Genomic DNA, 21,655 nt, shown 5'->3' with positions numbered 1-21,655 from the left:
CCAGAGCGYGTGTAAATATAGTTGTTCATTGAAAGGGGAGACAATCAAACTGCAGTTGTGTACACAGGTTGTCTGGTTAGCTGTTGTATTCTGCAGCAGCTGTTGATTATGTATTTGTTACAGTTTGCTGTTATGATAGCGTTGGCTGTTCCTGAGCTTTGAAGAGATGGATGACAGATTCCTGACTGTTTGCGCAACATAATCATCATAGTATGACTTCCATTTTTATATTTTTTTTTTGCCTATTTTCCTTATAAATACAGATGATAGGAAAAAATAAAAAGGAGACATTTCCATTAGAAAGCAAAGGAAGTGAAGACAAATGTTCCCAACAGGGTACGGTGTACATGCTGTGGTTCATTTAAAATATTGTGACTGCAAATGTTTCATTCATGCCTCTCTCCAAGTTAGTAAAACTAAAACTAGTCATAGGTTATGCCTAACTAGTAATGGCATGCCTAAACATAATCTAGTGTTGATGTAGCCCTATGCTCTGCACCCTTCTGCCCTCTGCTCTGTTTACAACTGCTGTTGAATGAAGTGCTGTACAAACAACAAAAAAAGCTTTTTGTAAACAGTGTGAATTTCCCTTCCCCCCAACTTTTCTTTTTCTCATGTAAAATGCCAAAATGTACCTTGAGTTTGCTAGAAAAACTTCAGACACTTATTCCAGAAAGACATATACCAGATTAAAACATACCTGTTTCTTGAAAGAAGTAAAATCAGCTTGCGATATAATAATAAATAGAAATGATGTAAATAAATGCGTATTTTGGAAGGAGTTTTGAGTATACGTGCTGGGTAGGACTTATCTGCGATTGCTTGAAGATTCACTCTCTTGCAACCTAATTGCTCTGTTGAAGTTTACGCATCATGGAGAGATTTTCTCAGTGACTTCCCTCCTTCTCTTCACTTTTTCTACTGCAACATGATGAAGAAACAGAAAATGTGGACCTGTTCTCTGTGGTGAAGTCAATTCGTATAGAGACTTGAATAGCTCCTGTTTTTTTTCACTCACTGGCAGTCAGTGTCTTTTAGTTACTAGAAACAGTTTTTACAGAATGTGTCTGGTTATCAGTAAAGAGCTTGAAAAAGAGTTTGCGCATGTTCGAGCTTTTTCTTGTTATCGCAAGAGCGGTAATATGATTCTTCCTATATCTGCCCATCTTTCTGCCTTTGCAGCGTACCTCTTGTTGATTTACTAGACAGCGAGGAGTTGCCAGAAACCTGTGTCGATGATGCCATAGGCCATCCAGTTGCTGACTTGACAACAGGAGTTTCGGAAGAGGCTGCTGGTTGCCCTCATCCTGGCACAAAGGAAACTGCTGTCGAAAGAGCAGACTCTGATCGTAAGAGAATTTACAGATTTTTTCTTATTACCATGACATATCTGGGACCAAAGTTAACCGATTAGATAGTTATGAAGCTGTTTCCTTACAAAAATCCAGAAGAGTTTGAGAGCTCACTTTGACAACGTGTATAAGGATTTTACCTCCTTGCACTGGAGCGCAGCTCCCTCTAGTACGTGAAATAGTGCCTCTGGGAGTTCAGCTGAAGTCCCGTACCAACATGTTAATGAATCGTCTTTCAGGAGAGCCTGTTTCACAAGCAGACTTCTCTCGGTGAGATTTCTAACCTAGCTGTCCGTGTATCTACTGGACTGCCCTTACTTAACACCACCGAACAAAAGGAAGCACCACTTTCCTAAAGGCTCTCTTTAGCAGATTCAGGTCACTTCGCTGTACCGTGCACGATAATTATTTCATGCTCCAACTGGCTAATAGAATTCTGCCTTTTCTGATTTTACTGTATTACAGTATTTTGCCACAAATTATTCCAGAGCTGCGTAAGACATTATCATGAATTTAAATCCTGCAAGTTAGGGCAGCGGAGTCAGTCAGCTCTGGCCTGTTTCAGCCGGAAGCAGCTTATTTCCAAGGACAAAGGGCGCAAAGGGAAAAGTCACAGTTCTTCGTGAGATCTGAGTTTAGCCACAAATAAAGTGCAGCCAGCTGAGCAACTAACTCTTGCTGTTTGCTGATTCATTATGAGAATGGCTGGATAAATGAACTTGCAGTAGTGCAGAATGATCTGATAAGGTATATGAAGTCTATAGACATGAAAATTGCATTAAAGGTTGAGCAAGTAGCTTTCCCCTCCCCCCCCCCCATGCTAATCCACATCTTTAAAACCTGTGCCTTTAGGTTCAGGAAGAATGCAAGTTATGAATCAAATATAACTGTACAGTGGCATTAGCAAGATGTTGTCTTTTCTGTCTTTTTCAGCATTTGAAGACACACTCCTAAAACTGAAACAGCTGGAGACAGAGCACAGCAGCCCCATGCCAACTGCCTGTCCCAACATAAACATAAACGTACAGGTACTTGGGCTTCATTCCTCCTTCTAGAGTCACAGAGGTTTGTTCAGATAATTCTGAAAAATCTTCTGTTTAACTTGTTCCATTTGAAAGATTTTTAAAACTGTAAGTGATACTAGGGAAAAGTAAAGCAAATGCAAGTACTTTGTTATGTATAAACCTCTGCATGAGATAGAGAGGGGGGATCGGGGTGCACATGTGTGCATGCATACTGCAGCCTGGTGACGTTTTCTAAAATCATTGGGAATAATGGACTTAAACAGTTGATATGTTCCTCTACTGTTTTTATCTGTAGGTTCCTAAATATATGTTGTTATATAGTTCATCCTCTTTTCTTTTAAGGTGGTGGGCTGCTTTTCTAGTGTTTTGGGTTTTTTGGTGTGTTTTTTTTTCCCCTTTCACATGCAGTAACTCTTGTTGAAGTTTGTTTTGACTTTTTGTTGAGGCGAGGTTGCTGGCAATCAGTCCCCCCTATTAAGTAAGTAGTTTTTACCGGCTCCTTGAAACAGGTGTTAGTGGAGATTGTGTTTACACAGAGAGGAATGGTGTGGTTTGATGTAGAACTCTCAAAAATCCCTTCGAGCAAGTCGGGCTGCATTTCCACAGGCAGCTGAGCCAATCTAACAGCTTCACGGCTCTGACGAGGGGGAGGACTCTCTTCCTCCTCATTCCTCTTTGCTTTTCCTTCCCTGGCTTCCCTCTCTCCTCTGCCACATCCAGTAATCATTGCATGTTTCAGCGAACCAATGTCATTACAAAATGACAGAAAAATATATTTTTGGACTCTTTTTTTGGTTTTTGGGGTTTTTTAGTACTTTTTTTTTGTTTTGAAGTTGTGAGTTAAATAGGCTTATGGAGGGGCCCAAGAAATGCTTTGTTTTTCAAAGAATTTGGAATTTATTTTTCCCTCCAGGTTCCACTGTAAATAAATCCAATTTAAAAAAGCAACTCAGTCCCCTTACCCCGTGCTAAAACTTTAGGTTGCTTATCACATTTTGAAGAACAAGAGAGCGTAAAACAACTTGCAGCGTTATCTCTGTATTTACTACTGGCCCTTGCAGCAAGGCCTGAGGATTTATCTACCTCCTCGTGAAGTGGTGATTTTTTTTTTTGTTCCCTCAGCAGTAGAATGAGTCAGGTTGTGAGAGTGGTTTTTAGTAGCGCATGTCTGGGCTTAAGCCCGTTCCTAGGCGTTTGTTTCCCCTCTCACTCTGCGAAAAGGCTTTGGTTTTGCTGTGCTTGTTGCTACAGGCTGTCTTGCTCACGTCCCCTTTAAGGCCTGCTGTCCGGGATGCCTCGTGTACCTTTCTGCCTGGTGACTGCAGTACAGAGATTACCAGGTCGCTAAGGAGATTAGCCTGCAGGTCTTGTTATGCCGAAACACTGCCTCAGCATGACCTAGAGCAAGTGTACACAGCTTACTTCAGAGTAGCTTTGCCTGCTGAGCTCCGTTTTAGTTTAAACAGAGAGAAGCAAACAATCTGTAGTTTAAATGAGAGCGTGGAGCAAAACTGTATTAATCGTTTTTAAAACAGAGCTGGATTCCTGTAAGGAGCTAATCTAACAAACAGCTGCCAATACAGTACAATCGCAGTTACCCATGCGACGCTGAGTAACGCTGGATAATAGAGGTTACAGATGCTGGCGTGATATGACCCTGGTTAGAGAGCAAGAATATTTGCATAACTGAGAAATAGGTGATCTGTGGATCAACAGTATGCCAGTGTGATCCTTTCTTTTGGAAGCAAAGACGTCAGCAACTTTTAGGAAGTGCAAATTGCATTCTGAAAGCTTAAAGTATATTATCAGTGGTTTTCCTCCTGTGGAAAAGGTCAAACAAAGCTTTTCGGGCTCTGGGATGTAGCTTACCAAGTGGTTACTTGAGAATGATGTTTAAGAAGGTAGGCAAAGATTAGAGAATGTCTCTGTACACTTCAAATCCTGCAGGGTTCAGATTGCAGAGGCAGGTAGGTTACAGGTGACAGGTGCTTGCCAGATGAGCACTCTCGGGTTGTGATTAGAGATGAAGATTAATCCTTTGGAAATTAATTTTGAAAAGAGTGACCTAAGAATAACTCTTAAAAACACTTTATTTCCCTGTTTTTTTAAGTTTGCTTAAAAAAAAATCCACACACGGAGTTTGTTACAAAATGTACTTGTTGGCACGTAGTTTCATGCATGTAGTTTCACTGTTAATTTACTCATAAAAGGAAGTGGTTCTGGTGTATTTTTCTGACTGAACAGAATGGGACAATATATTACTATTGACTGCTATATATCAACTGAAATCTTAAGATGAGCTTAAATCTTGGAGTTTGCTGTTATTCCAGCTGAACACAGTGTTCTCTCCAGAAGTGTGCAATTGCAAATTTCAGCATGTCTAATATCCCTTAAGTTTTACCAATGCATAAAATACCAATCTAAGTAGAAACAGTTACAGCCCCTAAAAGGTTTGATGAAATGCATCAGCAGATAGCATTAGTTCACTACTTAGGAAGGTAGAGCTGTATCTTGAACTTCGTAAGTGACGCTGTCAGATGCCAACAAACTGTTCAGTTAAGTTATGTTAATTAAAAATCTTGAGCTTCTTTCTTCTGAGGTCAGAGATGGCCTGGCAGCATCATCTTTATGTAATTCTATACTTGCAGAGACTCTTGACTGATTTCTTTGGTAGGGAAATATTTATCTAGCCTTCCCTGCCCTTTTGGAAAGGGAGAAACCTTTCTAGAATGCGAATTAGGAAAGGTGGAATGAATGGCTTTATTCTTCCTAGCTACTCTCTGCCAAATTCTRCTGGATGGAAGCAGGCAACTTTGTCACTTCCAGGCTTTCGCTAGCACAGTGGCCAGATCTGACACAAGAGAGCAAATAACTCTTAAATACACAAGCGCTCCGCTTTCATCAGCTTCTAAAGTGCAAGGAGCAATAAAAAGTTAACCCTATTTGCCTATATTTTAAATCTGTTCCAAAGTTAGAAGTGCAAGTGTACAAGGCTTCCTTTTTTTCTGAATTTGTTGCAATCTTTGAACACTCGGAGGTTGCTCCAAAATGTGTATGTAGTAGACTCTATCTCTCTTGACAGAGAGATTTTCAGCGGCACCAGAAACATTGCTCAAAAGCACAGAGGTTTGGGATCACACATCCTGCTGCTGCCTTTAATCTTTCCTTCTGTTTTTACATCACTGCTTAGCTCCATATACAGAGACATTGCAGTGGACTAAGAATAAAGTACAAATATGTTTTGTCCAGTACATGGAAACAATAAGAATTCCAAATGAGCTAGAATACTGACAAACCGCAGCAGCCTTACTGTTTTAAGTGATCATTAAACATCTTGTAAATTAGACATCTTAAGGAACTGTCAGGTGCCAAATGCTTTCTCATCTACATGTATGTTCTTTCCTTAAAAAAACAAAATCATAATAGTCAAATTGACTTCTTTTAGCCTGGCACTGGACCAGTGCTTTGGGAATTCCTTGCAGGGATTGTTACATGCAGCATCCAGTTCAGTAAGGTCCAGTGTAAGGAGTTAAAAGTGGGTGCTGTGATAGTACAAATAATAATTCAGTTTTAATTATCCAGACTTTTGGCAATTCCAGTAGCTTCTGTAAAATTAAAACACTTAAAATGTTTAACAAATAATTGTTTTGTTAGCGTTCATGAATTTTGTGAATATGCATCTCTTACTATCTGCTAACAATAGTCATTAGCAACACTGGTGATTTTTCTTAATATCTATTTATGTTGGCAGTGGTCCTTTCAGATTTTGTGAAGTTCTGTATTCATTGCTGACTGTGGCCAAAATTTACAAGTGGGTTCTCCTTCACATAGTCTCATTAGCCCCTGTTTGGATACCCAAAGAGGTTATTTGGAAGGAGGCAACAACGGGAAATGTTTTCCCCCTCCCTAAAGACTGAATACCTAGAAATTCTCACTGATATTTCCAATTAGTGAAAAAAGTTAGAAGTGGAGGATAGCTGGTTAGGAGACAGGTATTCACCTTTTTTAACTTACCTTCCCATATCCTTTTTATTTTTACTTTCTGCACTGTCTCCATGCAGTGGGCTTCCTTTCTTCTGGATACACTGCAATTCATGCAAGTAGAAATCTAGCTGGAATTTGCCCATTGTAGGAACAGAGCACTTGCCTTGAGGAAGGAGGCTGCTTTAACCAGTAATTGGTATATGGTGAGGAAAGTAGGACTCTGTCTCCCCCTGCTGAGTTATACCCTGAGAAGAAAGGTTACAAGGTTTAGTTTCTGCTCAGTTAATTAATTTCTGCCAGTAATCAAATAGCAATTAATAGATTGAATGCTTAAGTAGCATTTTATAATTAAGAAATAGAATTCACATAACAAATTATACTGCATTGAAAAGGTATCTCATTTTTAATTGTTCTCAGAATGTATCTGACTGCCAGGTTGCTCTGATATAATTAGTGATGGGAGAGGTATTAATAACATATTAAGCTGTTGTTCTAATTTATGAGTGGATTTTAAGGTAAAAATCTCCCTAATTTGCTTTTGAGAGCAAACTGTTAACTCATACTGAAGATATGCCCATGTAAGATGGTGGCTGCTATATCGATGTAAATGTGTTGTTAAAATAAATAGGAATTAAAGCCCAGCTATACTTCAAAGCTCCATCAGGTCAAGCGATGACTAATTACATATGGTCTTGCTCAGAGGATGTATATGCAGTGTGGTCATTTGTTTATGTAGCAGCCTAGCTGCTCCTTTTCAAGACTTTTAATTACACAGTTCTACTGCTCAGAATAGGTGAACTTATATCAGTATGCTAATAATCAAATTTTATGATGAAAACACAATATTTAGAATAATAATGCTTTTCTTCCCCCAAGAACAAAGCCTTGTCCTATGCAGCCTGGGCAATAGGATCCTAAGAGGATAGAGCTGAATGGAGAACACGGGTCTGAGATGATGCATTTAGCTCAGTGATCCATCTCAAATCTCTGCCTCTTTCTGCCAGATTTTTCAAGCAGAACTCTTTGATCTTGAATCAGTAAAATCTATTGCAAATTTAGGGTCCACTGCCATTCAGTTCTTACTGTATTTTTAGCATAATGCTTTGCATGTGCATTTTTAAGCATCACTTTTTTTTTTACTTTGTATTTTGCCATAATTTTACAATTAAGTTCTGAAATAAAGAATAAATTTCTTTATTATTTAAGGATAGTTCTGCTTATTTTCCTCTCACTTGGGATTTTGTTGTTATTTAGAGATGTTAGTGACTTCAGCTTATATTTTTCCATGTGGGAACTGCTTCTAATGAAAATTTTCCATGTCTAGGATGAAGTGGTAAAATTGACAGATAAATGTCTTAACAATGCAGTTGAGAGCCCAATACCAGTGGCAGCATGGCTTCCAGCAGACATCAAGAGCAATATCCTGAAGGCCCAGGCAGAGACAGGACACAAGGTAAACATTCAGCTGATAAAGACTTAGCAATTCTCAAATATTTTATTTTAGAACTGTTCATGAGGGTACACCATTAGTAAAGCTCAGCAGATGTTCTGAGATGTTTGGCCCTCTTCAATTGCCTGGTGTTGGAGAAGGTGCCTTGAACCAACCATGAGGTTGATCCAATGACCAAAGTCTAAAGACGGGCAGAGTAAGAAAGCCTTTCAGGAGAAATATGCTGACCACACTGCAGGCTGAGGCTTACATCTTTTAAGTTTGTTTGTTTGTTTGTTTTTAAGAGGCAAGAGACAGAAGTTGTAATATGGGAAATTCAAATTAAATATAAGGAGAAATTTCTTCACAGTGATGGTGGCCAAATACTGGAACAGGTTGCCCAAAAAGGAATCTCCGTCCTTGGTGATACTTGGAACCTAACTGGGCAAAGCCCAGAGTAACCTAATCTAATTTTGGATTTGGCCCCAATTTGAGTGGGGATTTAACCAGCTGACCTCCAAAGGTTCCCTTCTAACCAATATTATTCTCTGCTTATAGATATGCTTCTAGCATGCCCTAATACATTTTATAATAAGTAATGATATTTTATTTGGCTCCACTGCTGAGTTATTTTTTGATTTACACTGAAGCTTTAGAATAGTAGAATTCATGGTAAGTCTGTGAGCAGTAGATGAACAGCACACACTCGTGCTGGGAGGGAAGAACTCAACTTTTCTGTGAATCTCAGAACTGATACAAAATGGCAGCAAGTATCAAAAATGTGTGGGTTTTTTTCCATTTTTCTCTCAGGTCACAAGAGAAGACAGCTTGACAGGTATCAAGAATTCCAATGTTCAGGATGCTGCTGTCAGGTACTGAGTAGAATTGGAAGAAATAGGCAGGATCTAGTTATCCAAGTACAGGATTGAGAATATGGAGCTCTGGAGTCTTAGTGTTCTGTATGATCTTTCAGTGGCTCAGTGATCATTGAATTTTACCTCTGAAAGGGAGTTTTTAAGTTCACTTTGCTGTTACAGCATAGGTTAACCTGATAAATGTAAAGTCTTTTTAGGATGAGAAATGACAAGAACTACAGGTGCAAAGTGTTGTTATGTACAAGCCAATCCAGACACTTCTTTTGTTCTCCCATGCTTTAATCTGATAAAAGTTGTTTCAGCAGCAACCCCAAACACTGAAGTCATCTCTGACCCGTGAACAACCTCAGTGTGGGAAGGGGGAAGAGTTCTGTTTATAATGGCTCTTTTCCAGAGAAGAAAAAATTCCATGTACAAAAACCTGTCACTGACAGTTGATTTCCTGTGAATTATTCAAACTCATATGGTTGTTAGCTCCAGGTGGATTTCAGGCATAGAAAAAATTAAAGCATATAATTTCTTGAGCAGTTATTGAAAAAGAGCATTTATCAGACTTTAAAGAGCCCGTAGGGATATTGAATGAAACGTGCATCTAGCGATGTCAAAAGTACGCTGTAAGGAGTGATTCACGAAGAGCTTGCAGTGAAAGCGTGTACCTGTTTCGTTTGTGCAGGAGCATTCCAGCAGGCAAAACACAGAGCAGTCCCCCAGCAACCAGCCCGGGATTTCAAGAACCGAGAGAGCTGCTGAAAGCAATCTCTGCCTCAAACACCATCATTCCGTAAGTGATTCAGGAGAAAAAATGTTTCTGGGATAAGGGAACCATGTAGAGATTGGCATGAAAGAGGCTTGAAAAGATGAAGAACAGTTAAGGGTGGCAGGATAAGCGATCAAACAGGGTTTTCATGCTGAGGAGGGGAGGGGAGGAGATAGCTACATTTTCTTCTTCCTTTAACTCTTCTCTCTACATATGCTGCTAGCTTTCTCATGGCTCGGAAAAGTGGATGATTTAAAAAAAAAAAAGGTGAAACAGCCAGTACATGAGTATATGATTGCATTAACATTATTCTTCAGCCATGTAGTTGCTGATTAAACTGTTTTTAAGGAAAGGGCTGGCCTATACAAAAGAAACATAGGTCTGAAACTTATTATAAAAGCATAGAAATAGAAATGTTCTGAAGGATTTTTTTTTTTTTTAAGATTCTGATTAGAACAGAATATTGATCTGAAAATCTAAGAATGTAATGTAGTCATAGTGTCTGACAACTGACTGGAAAGCTTACACGGGTTAGGAATGTCAGGTTTGGGAGTCAGAAATCCCAGCTAAATTCTGATCTTTCCAGTGGCTGACTGAGTCATTTTAAAGACACCATTTAACCTCATTGCCTCTGTCTTCCTCCTGTAAAATGGGAATCATTTGTGTTCTATGTATTTTAATACATATTCTAATACTTTGTTTGTTATGGTAGAAAATTATCAAATACATTTATCACCACATGCTGCAATGTTTATTCATGGTATATTAAATCAGATAGTATCATTTTTATAAATGCTTTGTTTAATATTCTGAGACATTTTAATACGCAAACTTTATTATAGTCACATCCCTGTAACCTCTAGGGAAAACAATCTATTAATGAAGATTCTCAGTGGTGCGTATGCTCGTTTTATAGCTGTTGACCTTTCTCTCTAATTCCCCTGTGCGTAAACTAAATACTTTAATTACATGTTTAGCTGTGGTGAGAAGTATGTATTCCTCATTTGCTTAATCTCTTGATTCCAAATATGAAAGAGGGTTTTTGTGATTGGCTCACTGTAGTATCTTTATTTCTAAAGGATTTTTGCAGCCTCTTATTAAAGAATAATGTATTTGATTCTAGCATGAGGATTGTGTATGTATTTCTGCAGCTGGCTAAACTGAAGTTGGCAGCAACACAAATTAAAATGAAGGAGTAGCAAATGCAAGAAGTCTTTTGTTCTCAATAGGGCACAAGGTTCTTTTCTCTTTGGTCCATGGTTCCAGTCCAGTCGTAAACGTTATTTCTCTCTACAAGTAATTCTCATTCCTTTAAACCATACGATTGGTAGGAACCCAAGCTTTACCTCAGCCACTATCTCATTTCCAACAACAGGGAGCACCACGTGCTTTGGAGAAAGGTAAAACATATGAAGTAATCTCTCTTTCCTGAAAGTCTCATGCTGAGATTGCCTTCATTGGTAAATCATTTTCTAAACAGGACTAAACTAGATCACCTTCAGATTCTGCTACTCAGAAATGAAGTATGGTGRTGCTAAGCTGCTGTCTCTCCATGTGTCTAAACCTACTGTTTTCTTTCAAAGACAGAATAAATCAGATTGATTAAGCATAACTTTCCCATATGCAACTACGTCTAACTAAGGAAGTTTGCTGACGCACCTTTAGTTAGTGTTGCAATGGTTAATCAGTGTAGGCCAGGCCTCAGAGTACGTATCCTAGCAAGTGGTAAGGGAATCTCCCAGATCTTTTGAGACAGCTGAAATGTCTTACATCCTGCTGCCCTTGGCTCTAAACAGCAAGATAAGAGGATGGCAAGGAAAGCTTCAGTTCTCTGCAGGCAAAGTAAGTGCTGAAAAAGCTCCTTCAAGGTTGAAGACACTGATACAATTGGGTCTCTAGGACACCAGCTACAAAGCTGTTCTGTGAATCTGTAAAACAGAGCAGTGATCTAGAGGTAGTTGAGTGTTGCAAGGCAATTGCTTCAACATGTTCACAAACATCAGTCCTTTTTCTGCCTCATGTCAATCTCTAGTTGTGTTTCCAGGCTAAGCCATCAGGAAAGCAGCACTGTGTGTTTCATGCCGTCCATGCAGTGCAGTGATGAGAATGTTTTCTCCTTTCAGTAATGCGTTAAATGAGGATAATGCTGCCTCTGACCATGAAGAGTTGCTGATTCCAGCTGATCTGGCTCCAGCTGAAGAGGCTGCTATTTTAAAGGTATCGCCACCTGTCAGCCCGGGAGGTTTTTGTGTGTCACATTATGAGCTACTGATGCCTTCAGGCCAGCAAGACAGACCTTGCTCTGTGCCTGTCATAACATTTACTTTGGGATGCTCTTTGTGAATGTGAACACCAAAGAGTGCTTTCTGGTGCAGAGAGGGACACTGCATAGATGGTTCTGAAGTCCATTTCAGATGGTCCTTCCAGGTTGTTTGCCTGGCACTTCTTCTAAACTGGTTGATCATTTTCCTTGCACTCGTGCGGAGCCCGTTATATCCCAATGGTAGACAGTAGCGATGACATCTGACACATGCAGTTCCTATCAAAGTAACCACAGAGGGAAAAGTTTAAAATTGAAATGTTTAATGGTTATTTTTTGGTTACCTTAAAGATGAGGTAAATTTTTATTAGTCTCCATGAAATGGAGGAGTCAACTTTTCCTTGTCCCTCTCCAAAACAAAAGACGGTAGTAACATTGGACTCTGCTGCTATTTCAACAGACCGAGGGGTTATTCTGTATCAGTAAAGCAGCATCCTCTTTATCTGTTGTCCCTCTAAACCAGCATTATGTAGTGGATTCCACTGAACTATTATCACTTCGTCACTGAGTTCAAAGCCTCAGCTCACAGACTTTGTTGACCTTCGTGCAGAGTGGCGCAATAACCCATCTGTGCACAGGAACGCTGGGCAGTTTCACAGGTTACACGGCAATGAGATTGTTTCCAGCACGTTGCTGAGAGGTCGTGAAATGAAAAGGCTATTAAAAAAGGTCATATGAAAAGGTTTTTTTAGAAAACAGGCCTTATGAAGGGCAGTGTTGATTAAGAACACTGGTCTATAAATCAAGACGCTACTGGAGTACTCAACAGACCTATCTGCTTACTAATGGGAATTCAATTAATAACTGGTTTATTCCACAGAGTGCTCCAGATGACCAGGACGTTTCCTTAACATCACTGACAGAGAATCTAATTGACTTTACAGAAGCTGCCCCGCGGGTAAATGTATTTCAAAACCAGACTTCTTTCCTCATGCATAGAATGGATTTTACTGTTGACTCTCCTCAAAAGGAAACATTGTCTAGTTATAGACTGTGCTCTGGCTTAGTATCTGTCTGTCAGGCTTGTACCTACAGCAATAGAGCAAACTGGTGACTGATCTGGATTACTGCATATATGCCACGTACAACTTTAATGGAAGTGAAATAACCTGAATCTGTTTCAAAAGTTACTTTGTATCTGTGCCACAAGAGCTTTTAGTCTTATCTTCGTACACCTCCAAGTGCCAGCCTGCTTGTCAGGCTTTTATATAATACTTCAAAAAGTGTGTGTGTGTATATATGTATGTGTGTATATATACCTATATATATAAAAAAAACTTCAAAAATAAACTTTCAGTACAAGTAAAGGACCATTTTATAGATGATAAATCTCTTATAAATTGTGCCGGGGAAAAAAGGAGTTACAAGGTATGCACCAAAGAAAAGGGGAAGGAGGAGGATCTTCAGAAGTGTGCTGTCAGTTAGCTTTGTCCACAAAGCAGAAAAAAAATAATGAGCTCAGTTGCCTTTTGGAAGGGAGCTATATACTGAAACTGGTACCTGTGAGTTTCTGTGACTAACAGGCTATTAGCCGTATTCTGTGTGGACATGAATTACCTTTTCATGTGAAGTCACCTCACCTGTAGCTAATCACTAGCCCTGTTCAAAGACATTTTATATGGACAGACAAAGTCTGAGCAGCAGGTGAATATCTGAGATCTTTTTGAGGACAATGTTGTTCCTAGAATTGTTCTCGGTTATTCCAAACCTTTTCTAATGACCATGTCTTTGCTTTTCATAGGTGTCTTCCCAGCCCACGATAACCCCCAGGTGGATAGTGCCAGTGAGTTCTTCAGCCATTCCTCAATGATGATGGAGCATTTAAGAGCCAATTTAAAAAAAGGGGGAGGTGGTAGTGAAAAAGTTTTTGTCATGGATAAGAAATAGGAACTTAAGTAAAACTTTTGTTGTGTTTATTAAATGGGTGCTATGGTAGTTTTGCATTTGTAATAATTTGAAAGCCTAATACAATAGTGCAGCAAACCAAAACTAAAGCAAACTAATCGAGCCTGAATAAATCAAACAATATACATATCCTGTTGATATTCAAATATTTAAACTTCATTTTTGCTGTGTTACATTGCAGATAAACACCATGAAGTTTCTTTAGGGATTTCCATTTAGTGGACCCCACCATAGAACTTGATGAGTCTTATTTTTCAGTGTTTTAAATGAACACTGTTGAAAAACATGCTTGTCTTGTCCTGATTTTTTTTTTATTTCAGTTTTCTGTTTCTTTCTCCCCAATCCAGACAGGATTGATTTCCAATGGGCCTTTGGGAATTGATATTGCCTTGGCTCTGAAGGCAGTGAAAGGCAGCACGGAGGCTCTGTCATCACCAGCTGGATTGCCACCATCCCAGCAGACATCTGAAGTCCTTGCAAGGTAGGGTCTCATCAGCACTTCACTTCAGGATGTGTGTGTATGGGACAGAAAGGAAGTGTGTCCACCTACCACTTCCACTTAAATAGTTATAGTGGTCTTTTGGATACAGTACCTGGTTTTGCTGTGCTGGTAAACTGTAGTTCTGTTTACAGCATTTGAAACTTTATAAATCAATAGAGCAGCCAATGTATGGTGTGCATATTTTCATATAGCATAGTTTGAAGGGGAAGAAAACATTTTTTTATTCAAATAATTAAAGGAAAAATTAGTTGAAACAAAGAACACAAATGCTGCTGAAGTTGGAGGTAAACCTGTTGTCATTTTAAGTGCTATAAAGTAGATAGTTTTTCCCTTATCATTGCACTTCAGTTTCTTGCCTTGCCTAGTAACATCTTTTAGTACTGGACTAAAACTATGGTACAAATGAATTTTCTGAGAAATTTCTTCACAGTATTTCAATCCCTGTTCAAGGGTCTGCTGTTTTTTTCCCCCCAGTTATTTCCAAACTGTAAAGAAGCCAGAAAGCAGAAGCTGTAGAAACATTTTCCCCCGCTATCCTCCCTCTGCCATGCCAGAGAGGCACACTTAGTGACGATCAGGTCTTTGAGTGAACCTTTTTACGGAGGGAAGGCCTCTGCAGTCAGGAGGTGGATGGCAATGATGCTGCTACTGCAMTCTGTGAAACTGATTGTTTGCTCTTCTGCAGGTCATCCAGTTGAAAGGTCTGTGTATTGGTCTTGTTAAATTACAAAAGGAAAGCTAGATCACCCTTTGGAACAATACTCATCTCATAGTTTTATTCCCAGCAGTACCTTTTTTTTTTTTCTTTTTTAAATCCCTCATAGCAGATTTTTTGGAGGAGTGTATTTTACAGGGCCTCATTTTCTTCCTTTTAGCGCAGTAACTGAGGATGCTCCAGTAAGGATGAAATGTTTACTCACCACTGAACTCTAGAGGAAGGAGCTTCTGCACTTCCCACCTTGTGAAAACTCAAACCTTCTAACATCTCCAAGGGAAGGACTTGCTTGGGATCAAGCTCTTGCTGAACTGGGAGTCAAACAGCCTGCTGTTTTGCTAGGATTCAGGAAGAGACTTTCGTGTTGTATTGCAATCCAACTGGAATTACAGCCTAACCTAGGATATAAAACCACATGAAAGTTTGATCTTCTCCCTCAGGAGAAGTGAAACGCCACACTGGAGCTAGTTCTGAACATAGGGAACAAAATGTGTTCCATTCAAACTAGGTTTAGTCTTACTTTTATCCTGTGCTGCTTCATAAGTGTTAATGGAAAGTGTTCACTGTGATATTAGCTAAGTAGTGTTTGAACACTGCATCCCAGGTCTTGATAGATTAATAACAAGAAGATTAGGAGACCTTGTAGGGCCACCTTGTGGCCATACTATATATGGTTGCTCACAGTAGTGATGATTGTTTCCTGTAGCCAAGATCATTTTCTTCTGTGTGATTATTTCCTCTGTTTTTTCTTTGTTTTACCAGCACATACATGCCTTTTTAGCCTTAAAACCCTTTATAATCTTTGCACCTCTTGTTACAGTACCTGGAAAGAATGAAAATCTAGTCTGTGAATGACCATCTACTTTGACTGGATTTGAGCTGTACTTTGCAACCAGGAAAAGGAAAACTAACCTGCCAAACAGCTTATAGCATTAGCAGGGTACAATAGAGGTCCCACATTTTGACCCTGCTGATTTCATTTCTTGTATGGTTCAAATACATGCATTTTTAGTCTACAGATGTGTATTTAGTTTTGAATGCTGAAGCAGTGAAGGTGTGAGTACAGCTTACTTCAGGAACTGCTTGCTGGTTAATTTTGTTGTTGTTTAGGGCTAGGAAGGAAAGGACTTTTCTTGTTTATTTTCATATCGTTTCTAGGTATTGTTTCCAGATGCAGTGCTTTGGGAATACTTGCCAGATGTATTGCCAGCATGAGGGTACAACTAGATCAGTTCTTAACACCACCTCAAAACCTGTTCCAAGTCTCTTCTGATAGGTGTTTGTGGAACAATGAGCGGAAAGAATAAGATAAAAACAAGGGAAAAAAAGATGAAGTTTCCAAAAGCATTTCACTCCCTTCAGTAGTAGGAAGGTAGGTGCACTTGCAAGAGCATGCTCCATAGTGCTAGTGAAGGCTTTTTGGTGCTGAGGTGAAGTACAGGATATGGTATGTACGGTTTGAAGAGCTCATTTGCAACCTCGGCAACAGGATCCTTGTGTGGAAACACAGAGGTGATCCCATGGATCCTGGGGATACATCCTGTGAAAAATATCGATGCAGAGCCAAAGGAAGGAGAAACGTAGAAGCTCAGCAATGACTTCCACATCTCCTAACAGGGAAGCGCAGATTGAACAACTGGGGTTGTCCCTTCTTAGGAAGAGGCTTGCGCATATGACTGGAGTGGGAGGATGTTTTCTGCGTAGTGCTGCTGTTTATAAATATTTATATACATGTGTCTCTTGGAAACAATTTTAAATGTGAAAGTTAGTTCTCAAACCTGTATGCACAACTTCATTCCCGCACACCTGCTGTGTTTATGTTTCTCAGTGTAGACAAAGAGTTGGACCAAACCACTGTGGGTTGTGTGAATCGGCTGGTGTCCTGCTAGGCTGCTGCTTTCAGACTAGGGTGTGTCTTGGATGTTTTTACTGCTGCTTTTGTGCTCTTGTTTGCAAGATGTTGAAGGTGAGAGTGTTAAGGACGAAACCACTCAGCATTTACATGGCCCACTGCCACTCCTCAAAACCCCAGAGGCCTTAACAGAGAAACATAGAAACCATTGGGAGCTCTGAGGACTGACATACCAGAGTGACTCTCTGCAGACAGTATTTGCAGCCATTGCCTCAAGGACCAGGAGTCAAGATTGATGACAGGCGCTTCAGGTTCCCCCTCCTTACCCGATGCGTAAGGCGGACACACTCCCTGCTCACAGCACTGCCGGCTGAGGGGAGCTGCTGTGGTGGACCCAGGGGAGTGTTTCTGCTCGCCAGCCATGCAGCCCTGTCGTTGTTACTTCCAGTTGAGTATTGGCTTTTTTTATACTTTTAAGTCTGAGCCTTATTGCATATTAAAATGTAGAAGGTTCCTGATTCAAATATCAAATGTCTTAGTTTGGATTAATACAGTTGCCAGCAAAGTTTCTGCAGGAAAAGGGAAGCTATGGCTGCCACAGTATGCTTCCTGCWCAAAGCCAGTACTGTGTGGGGAATCTTGGCATTTGCTATTGATCTGTTTGCTCAGCAGCTGAGCTGGCATTCGCCAGCTACATGTGTTGGTTTTGTAAATAGACAGAATGCAGTAGCATTTTCTTTAAGGCGTGTTTGATGTTTGACTCTTCCCATTGGGTTCAGGAGCTCTGTGAACTGTTAGCTTGAATGTCTCCCAAAAGCAAAACAACACAAGTTTACAGTTTRCAGCATTGTGTGTTAAATACCACACTTAGATTCCTCCTCAGGAATCACATCCGGTAAATAACATGGTGATGAAAGTGTCCCCCTAAAACCTAAATGGTTCCAAGTAGCAAGCTATTACACTTTTAGTGTGACTTGGGTGGGGAGGAATGTTGTATACATACAAACACATATAAAGGAAAATTCCAATTGCTTTCAAAAGGGTAAGTTTTTACTCAGTTTTCAGAGGACTAATATACTAATACTTGGAATTTTCTTTAAAAATTCAGACTTTTCAAGAGTCAAATTAGGGACCTACTTATAATTTCTAGTAACATCAGAGGGTTGCAAATCCAACTCTTTCCTGATGTCCTGATACTTGGAGCAAATATTCACTCCATTTAACTCAGCATAGCTTATTTAGCTATTCCAAATCATTGCTTATACAGGGAGACCAGAGAGACTAAAACACCATAGTTATGTGATCTGAACAGAGTTAGGTGTCTGAACGTCCTATGATTTTGCATCACTATTTTACTTACAACACTRTAGTTAAACTGCTGTATCGTGACTGGCTAACAGGTAATGTAACATTACTTATCACCTTTATTTTATCAAACAGGCAATCTAGTTCCTGCATTTAATGTTACAAAGTATCAGTTAATGCTTTTGTGCCACTGRGAGAAAGGGATTTTCTTAACATTGTGATACTATTGATTGATTGGATATAAGGTCCAGTCATCCTCTAAAAGATTTTTTTTTTTTGGTATTTATTTATTTTAAGGGATTCATATATAAGACTTTTCCCTATCGTGTGAATCTAAAGTTGAGACATTGGCAAGTCTGCCAACCACTCAGAAGCTTTGAAAGTTGAGAGAAATGAATAAATGCAACTACATATTGTGTTGCAGTCATTTGGAAAAAGCCAGCTCCCCCATAAAAAAAAAAGGTGGTTGTTTTTTTCCTTACAAAGTTACCACCTACTGACTTACTGATGCGTGTTCCAGTTTATACTCATTAACTTGCCTTATACCCTTTTGCTGTGTGTGCCTGTAATGCTGATCAGATGGGCAATTTTTAATTCCATAATTAAAAAATGATCATTTCATTAATAACAGAAAAGTAATTGGAAACTTTGAAAGATTTTATAGAAATCTTAACATTTATTTAAAAAAACTCACAACTTAAAAACTGTTTAACCTTATGGACATGGATTTCAGAACTCCATTTCAGTCTCACTCATTTAGCCTAACAGTAGGAGACTGGAGAGTCTAAATACATGGAGTAAATGGCAAATACCTGCATCTTATAACTACATGCTTTTGATATCAGAATTAAAATGCAGGAGTTTAGGAGCTCTTACCACTTGAATTAAGGGAAGCTCTTCTTTAGTTCAGCAGTAATGGAGTTTAATACTAGGTAAGTCAAATGATATAAAATACTTAAATGATAATCAGTCATGGTTAATGCATTAGCTGGGATGTATCTAATTTTAAGCTTAAATTCCATGTATACTTTGTCAGAGCCAGACAGCTGTATAAAAGGTATGTTTTGGACAGTCTTCTGGACAGAGAACTTTGGCAAGGAGAAAATTTGCTGCAGCAAAAAAGGAGCTCAGGTGAACCATCCAGTTACGTTGGGGTCTCTTTCCACAAGCTTTTCAGCCCTGTGTCTGCACCTTACTCATTCTTGTTTCTTGCAGGCAAAGCTGTACTATTAAGGACAGCCTTTCCTTCACAAACAGCATGGGATACATTTTTCACATTGTAAACATGTTCTGACACAGCCCAAATCATCTACAGATTGAGCGTTAGCAGCTCTGTCTCATGACCATTTAGCGTTTAAAGGTCAACTATCTGGGCCCACAGAGGTCTTCATTAGTCTAGAAGGTTGTAGTAAAATAATATAGCTGTTAGACATGGTTGCATCACAGCTTTCAAATGCAGCTGGACAATCATAACTTTTATACCAAAAAAATAAAAAATAAAAAATCCATGCTAATGGCCTTTCAGTGATGCAGGTATAATCCATGTGTATTTGGTCCGAATGTTACCACTATAGAAATAACTACAGCGCCTTTCGCACCACACTCAAATGGAAGTAGAATTAGTGTGATTTCAGTAATTACACTGTCTTGTCACAGTATTAAGGAGGGAAATCCAAGCAATTGGAGTAGCCTGTTTGAGAGCCAGGATCCTTCATTCAGCATCACATTTGATTTTGTGCATCTACAGGAAATGAGGAGTGAGCATTGCTCCACGTATAGTAACGTCGGACTCTGCACAGCAGGGAGCTGCAAGATTTTCCTGCAGAGTTCACCTCCATTTTACTGTTTGGCTTGAGCACTTTGCTTCACACACACACACACACACACACACTCACACTCACACTCACACTCACACACACTCTCTCTCTCCCCTCTACCTATAACTGGACAAACTTATTTTTGAAGTATGTAAGAATATTTTTTTAGCTAGATATGTTTTGTTAAAGCCACACTAACTACTGTATTTTTACCTTTTATATGTAAAGCTTGGCAATAGCTCTCAATGTATAATTTATTTGTTTTTTATAAAGTGCACCCTCTTGCTTCTCTGTTTCACAACAGTAGTGGTGGTTGAACTGCTTTAGGCACTGCACTGAGGTCTGTATTGAAACTGTACATGGGAACAAGAAACTGTGATTTGTAGTCCACTCACCCCAATCTTGAAATGTTTATACTGTAGTTTTGTCTTAAATATACACATCAGTGCAAAAGTCTTGTAGAGTCATCTTTAAGCACTGCTTTTATAGGATGGCACAGCTGTAAAAGCCAGGTAGGTTGGCCAGAACTTAGGAAGTGAGCTACGCGTTTAGGGCCTGTGAGCTGCTGCACCTCTGAAATCAAAGCCGAAGGTATGTGGCAGAGAAACGCTTTGTCCCCGAGCACTCGCTAATGATAAAGTCACAGAATTGTTCTTCAAATCCATTTATAATTCACAAAACAATGAAGCAAGTTTGGCTTAGATATTTTTATTAAGTAAAACAAAAACTTATGTCTCATTCATGATAATGTCTGTATATTAAAAGAAAATCCCTCTGCTATTCGTACATTTTAAGGCTCAGAAACAGTGAGTGGCAAATAAACCAAGTTTGTTGAGCTACTTAAGGCTGACAGATTTGTTCTCTTGTATGCATGATTTATGATATAACAGTACATCTCTTCTCTTGGAACAGATTGCAGAAGAACATTGCATCCTTTTGCTTTTATTTTATAGAGTGAATTGGGAATGAGTATATCAAATGTATACAAGTTTTGCTTTTTTCAGAAATATTTTAAAGCAGCTAGCTTCAGTGGCAACCCCTTTAGTTTGTGTCCAGCCAAAAATGATGTGTTTTGTTTCTTAAAAATTGCCATTAGCTGGAGTAATTCCATTCATTATTTCATGCAGGCCACCACAGAGCTTTCAGATGGCTGTAGCTTTTAGTCACTAGCTGGGGCTCAAGTTAAATTCTCATTACCTGCTGCCATTATGGAGATGTATCATAAGAACACCCACGAAGCCGCTTGTGTTCCTCTGTAAGAAGGTGATTGCATCTGATAATAATGTAACTGAGGGTCAAGAAAAGAAGGAGTGAAACCACTCAAGGTGTTCTGAAAACGGTTAATAATAAGCGTGGCTGATTGCTCCGAGCTCTGAAACAGAAGTTGGCCTGGGAAAAGTAATACAGTGCTATGAGCAAAGATTGTGTGCCTTGGTATCGGGTAATGTTTGTGGTTTGTTGGGACAGAACCTGGCCTGCAGGTCGTGCGTGCCCTAAAGGGACTGAGGTGCCAGCCGAGGAGCGCTCCTGCCACTGAGCAGCTGTGGGATGCGGACACGTTAAATTTGAACCCCCTTCTTTCCAGCTGCAGCTCACACTTGTTTTTAAAGACCTGGGAACGTGCCAGCACAGGGATAAATCGCCTCCAATGAAGTCAGTGGGTCTTCTGGAAACACAGGTTCCCCCTTTCAGGGCTGGAGYTCTCTTCTTCTCTGTAGTGTTTTTGGGCCTGCTGCTGCCCTCAAGCATAACAGCCCAGGTAGCCCTGACCCCACGTTTCTGCTCCCTCCAGTCACCTCTCCTCTTCCTCCTTCCAT

At 39.6% G+C, this 21,655-nt stretch overlaps 1 protein-coding gene across 1 annotated transcript in view; it reads left to right on the top strand.

Moving 5' to 3' along the window:
• Nucleotides 1–20,664, top strand: part of EPB41L5 (erythrocyte membrane protein band 4.1 like 5) — a 65,560-nt gene extending 44,896 nt beyond the window's left edge. The window contains exons 17-26 of the mRNA XM_026082219.1: nucleotides 1,183–1,349; nucleotides 2,286–2,380; nucleotides 7,686–7,814; nucleotides 8,601–8,662; nucleotides 9,339–9,446; nucleotides 11,546–11,639; nucleotides 12,563–12,640; nucleotides 13,484–13,525; nucleotides 13,995–14,128; nucleotides 15,025–20,664. Of these exons, the coding sequence (XP_025938004.1) occupies nucleotides 1,183–1,349; nucleotides 2,286–2,380; nucleotides 7,686–7,814; nucleotides 8,601–8,662; nucleotides 9,339–9,446; nucleotides 11,546–11,639; nucleotides 12,563–12,640; nucleotides 13,484–13,525; nucleotides 13,995–14,128; nucleotides 15,025–15,082 (967 nt within the window). The 3' untranslated portion in view covers nucleotides 15,083–20,664. The remainder of the gene's footprint in view (nucleotides 1–1,182; nucleotides 1,350–2,285; nucleotides 2,381–7,685; nucleotides 7,815–8,600; nucleotides 8,663–9,338; nucleotides 9,447–11,545; nucleotides 11,640–12,562; nucleotides 12,641–13,483; nucleotides 13,526–13,994; nucleotides 14,129–15,024) is intronic.
• The last annotated feature ends 991 nt before the right edge of the window (nucleotides 20,665–21,655 follow it).

Source organism: Apteryx rowi, unplaced genomic scaffold (assembly GCF_003343035.1).
Source record: "Apteryx rowi isolate R43461 unplaced genomic scaffold, aptRow1 scaffold_57, whole genome shotgun sequence".
Classification (NCBI taxonomy): domain Eukaryota; kingdom Metazoa; phylum Chordata; class Aves; order Apterygiformes; family Apterygidae; genus Apteryx; species Apteryx rowi.
The sequence above is the reverse complement of the archived record's forward strand: the minus strand, read 5'-3'. Positions and strand labels throughout refer to the sequence as shown.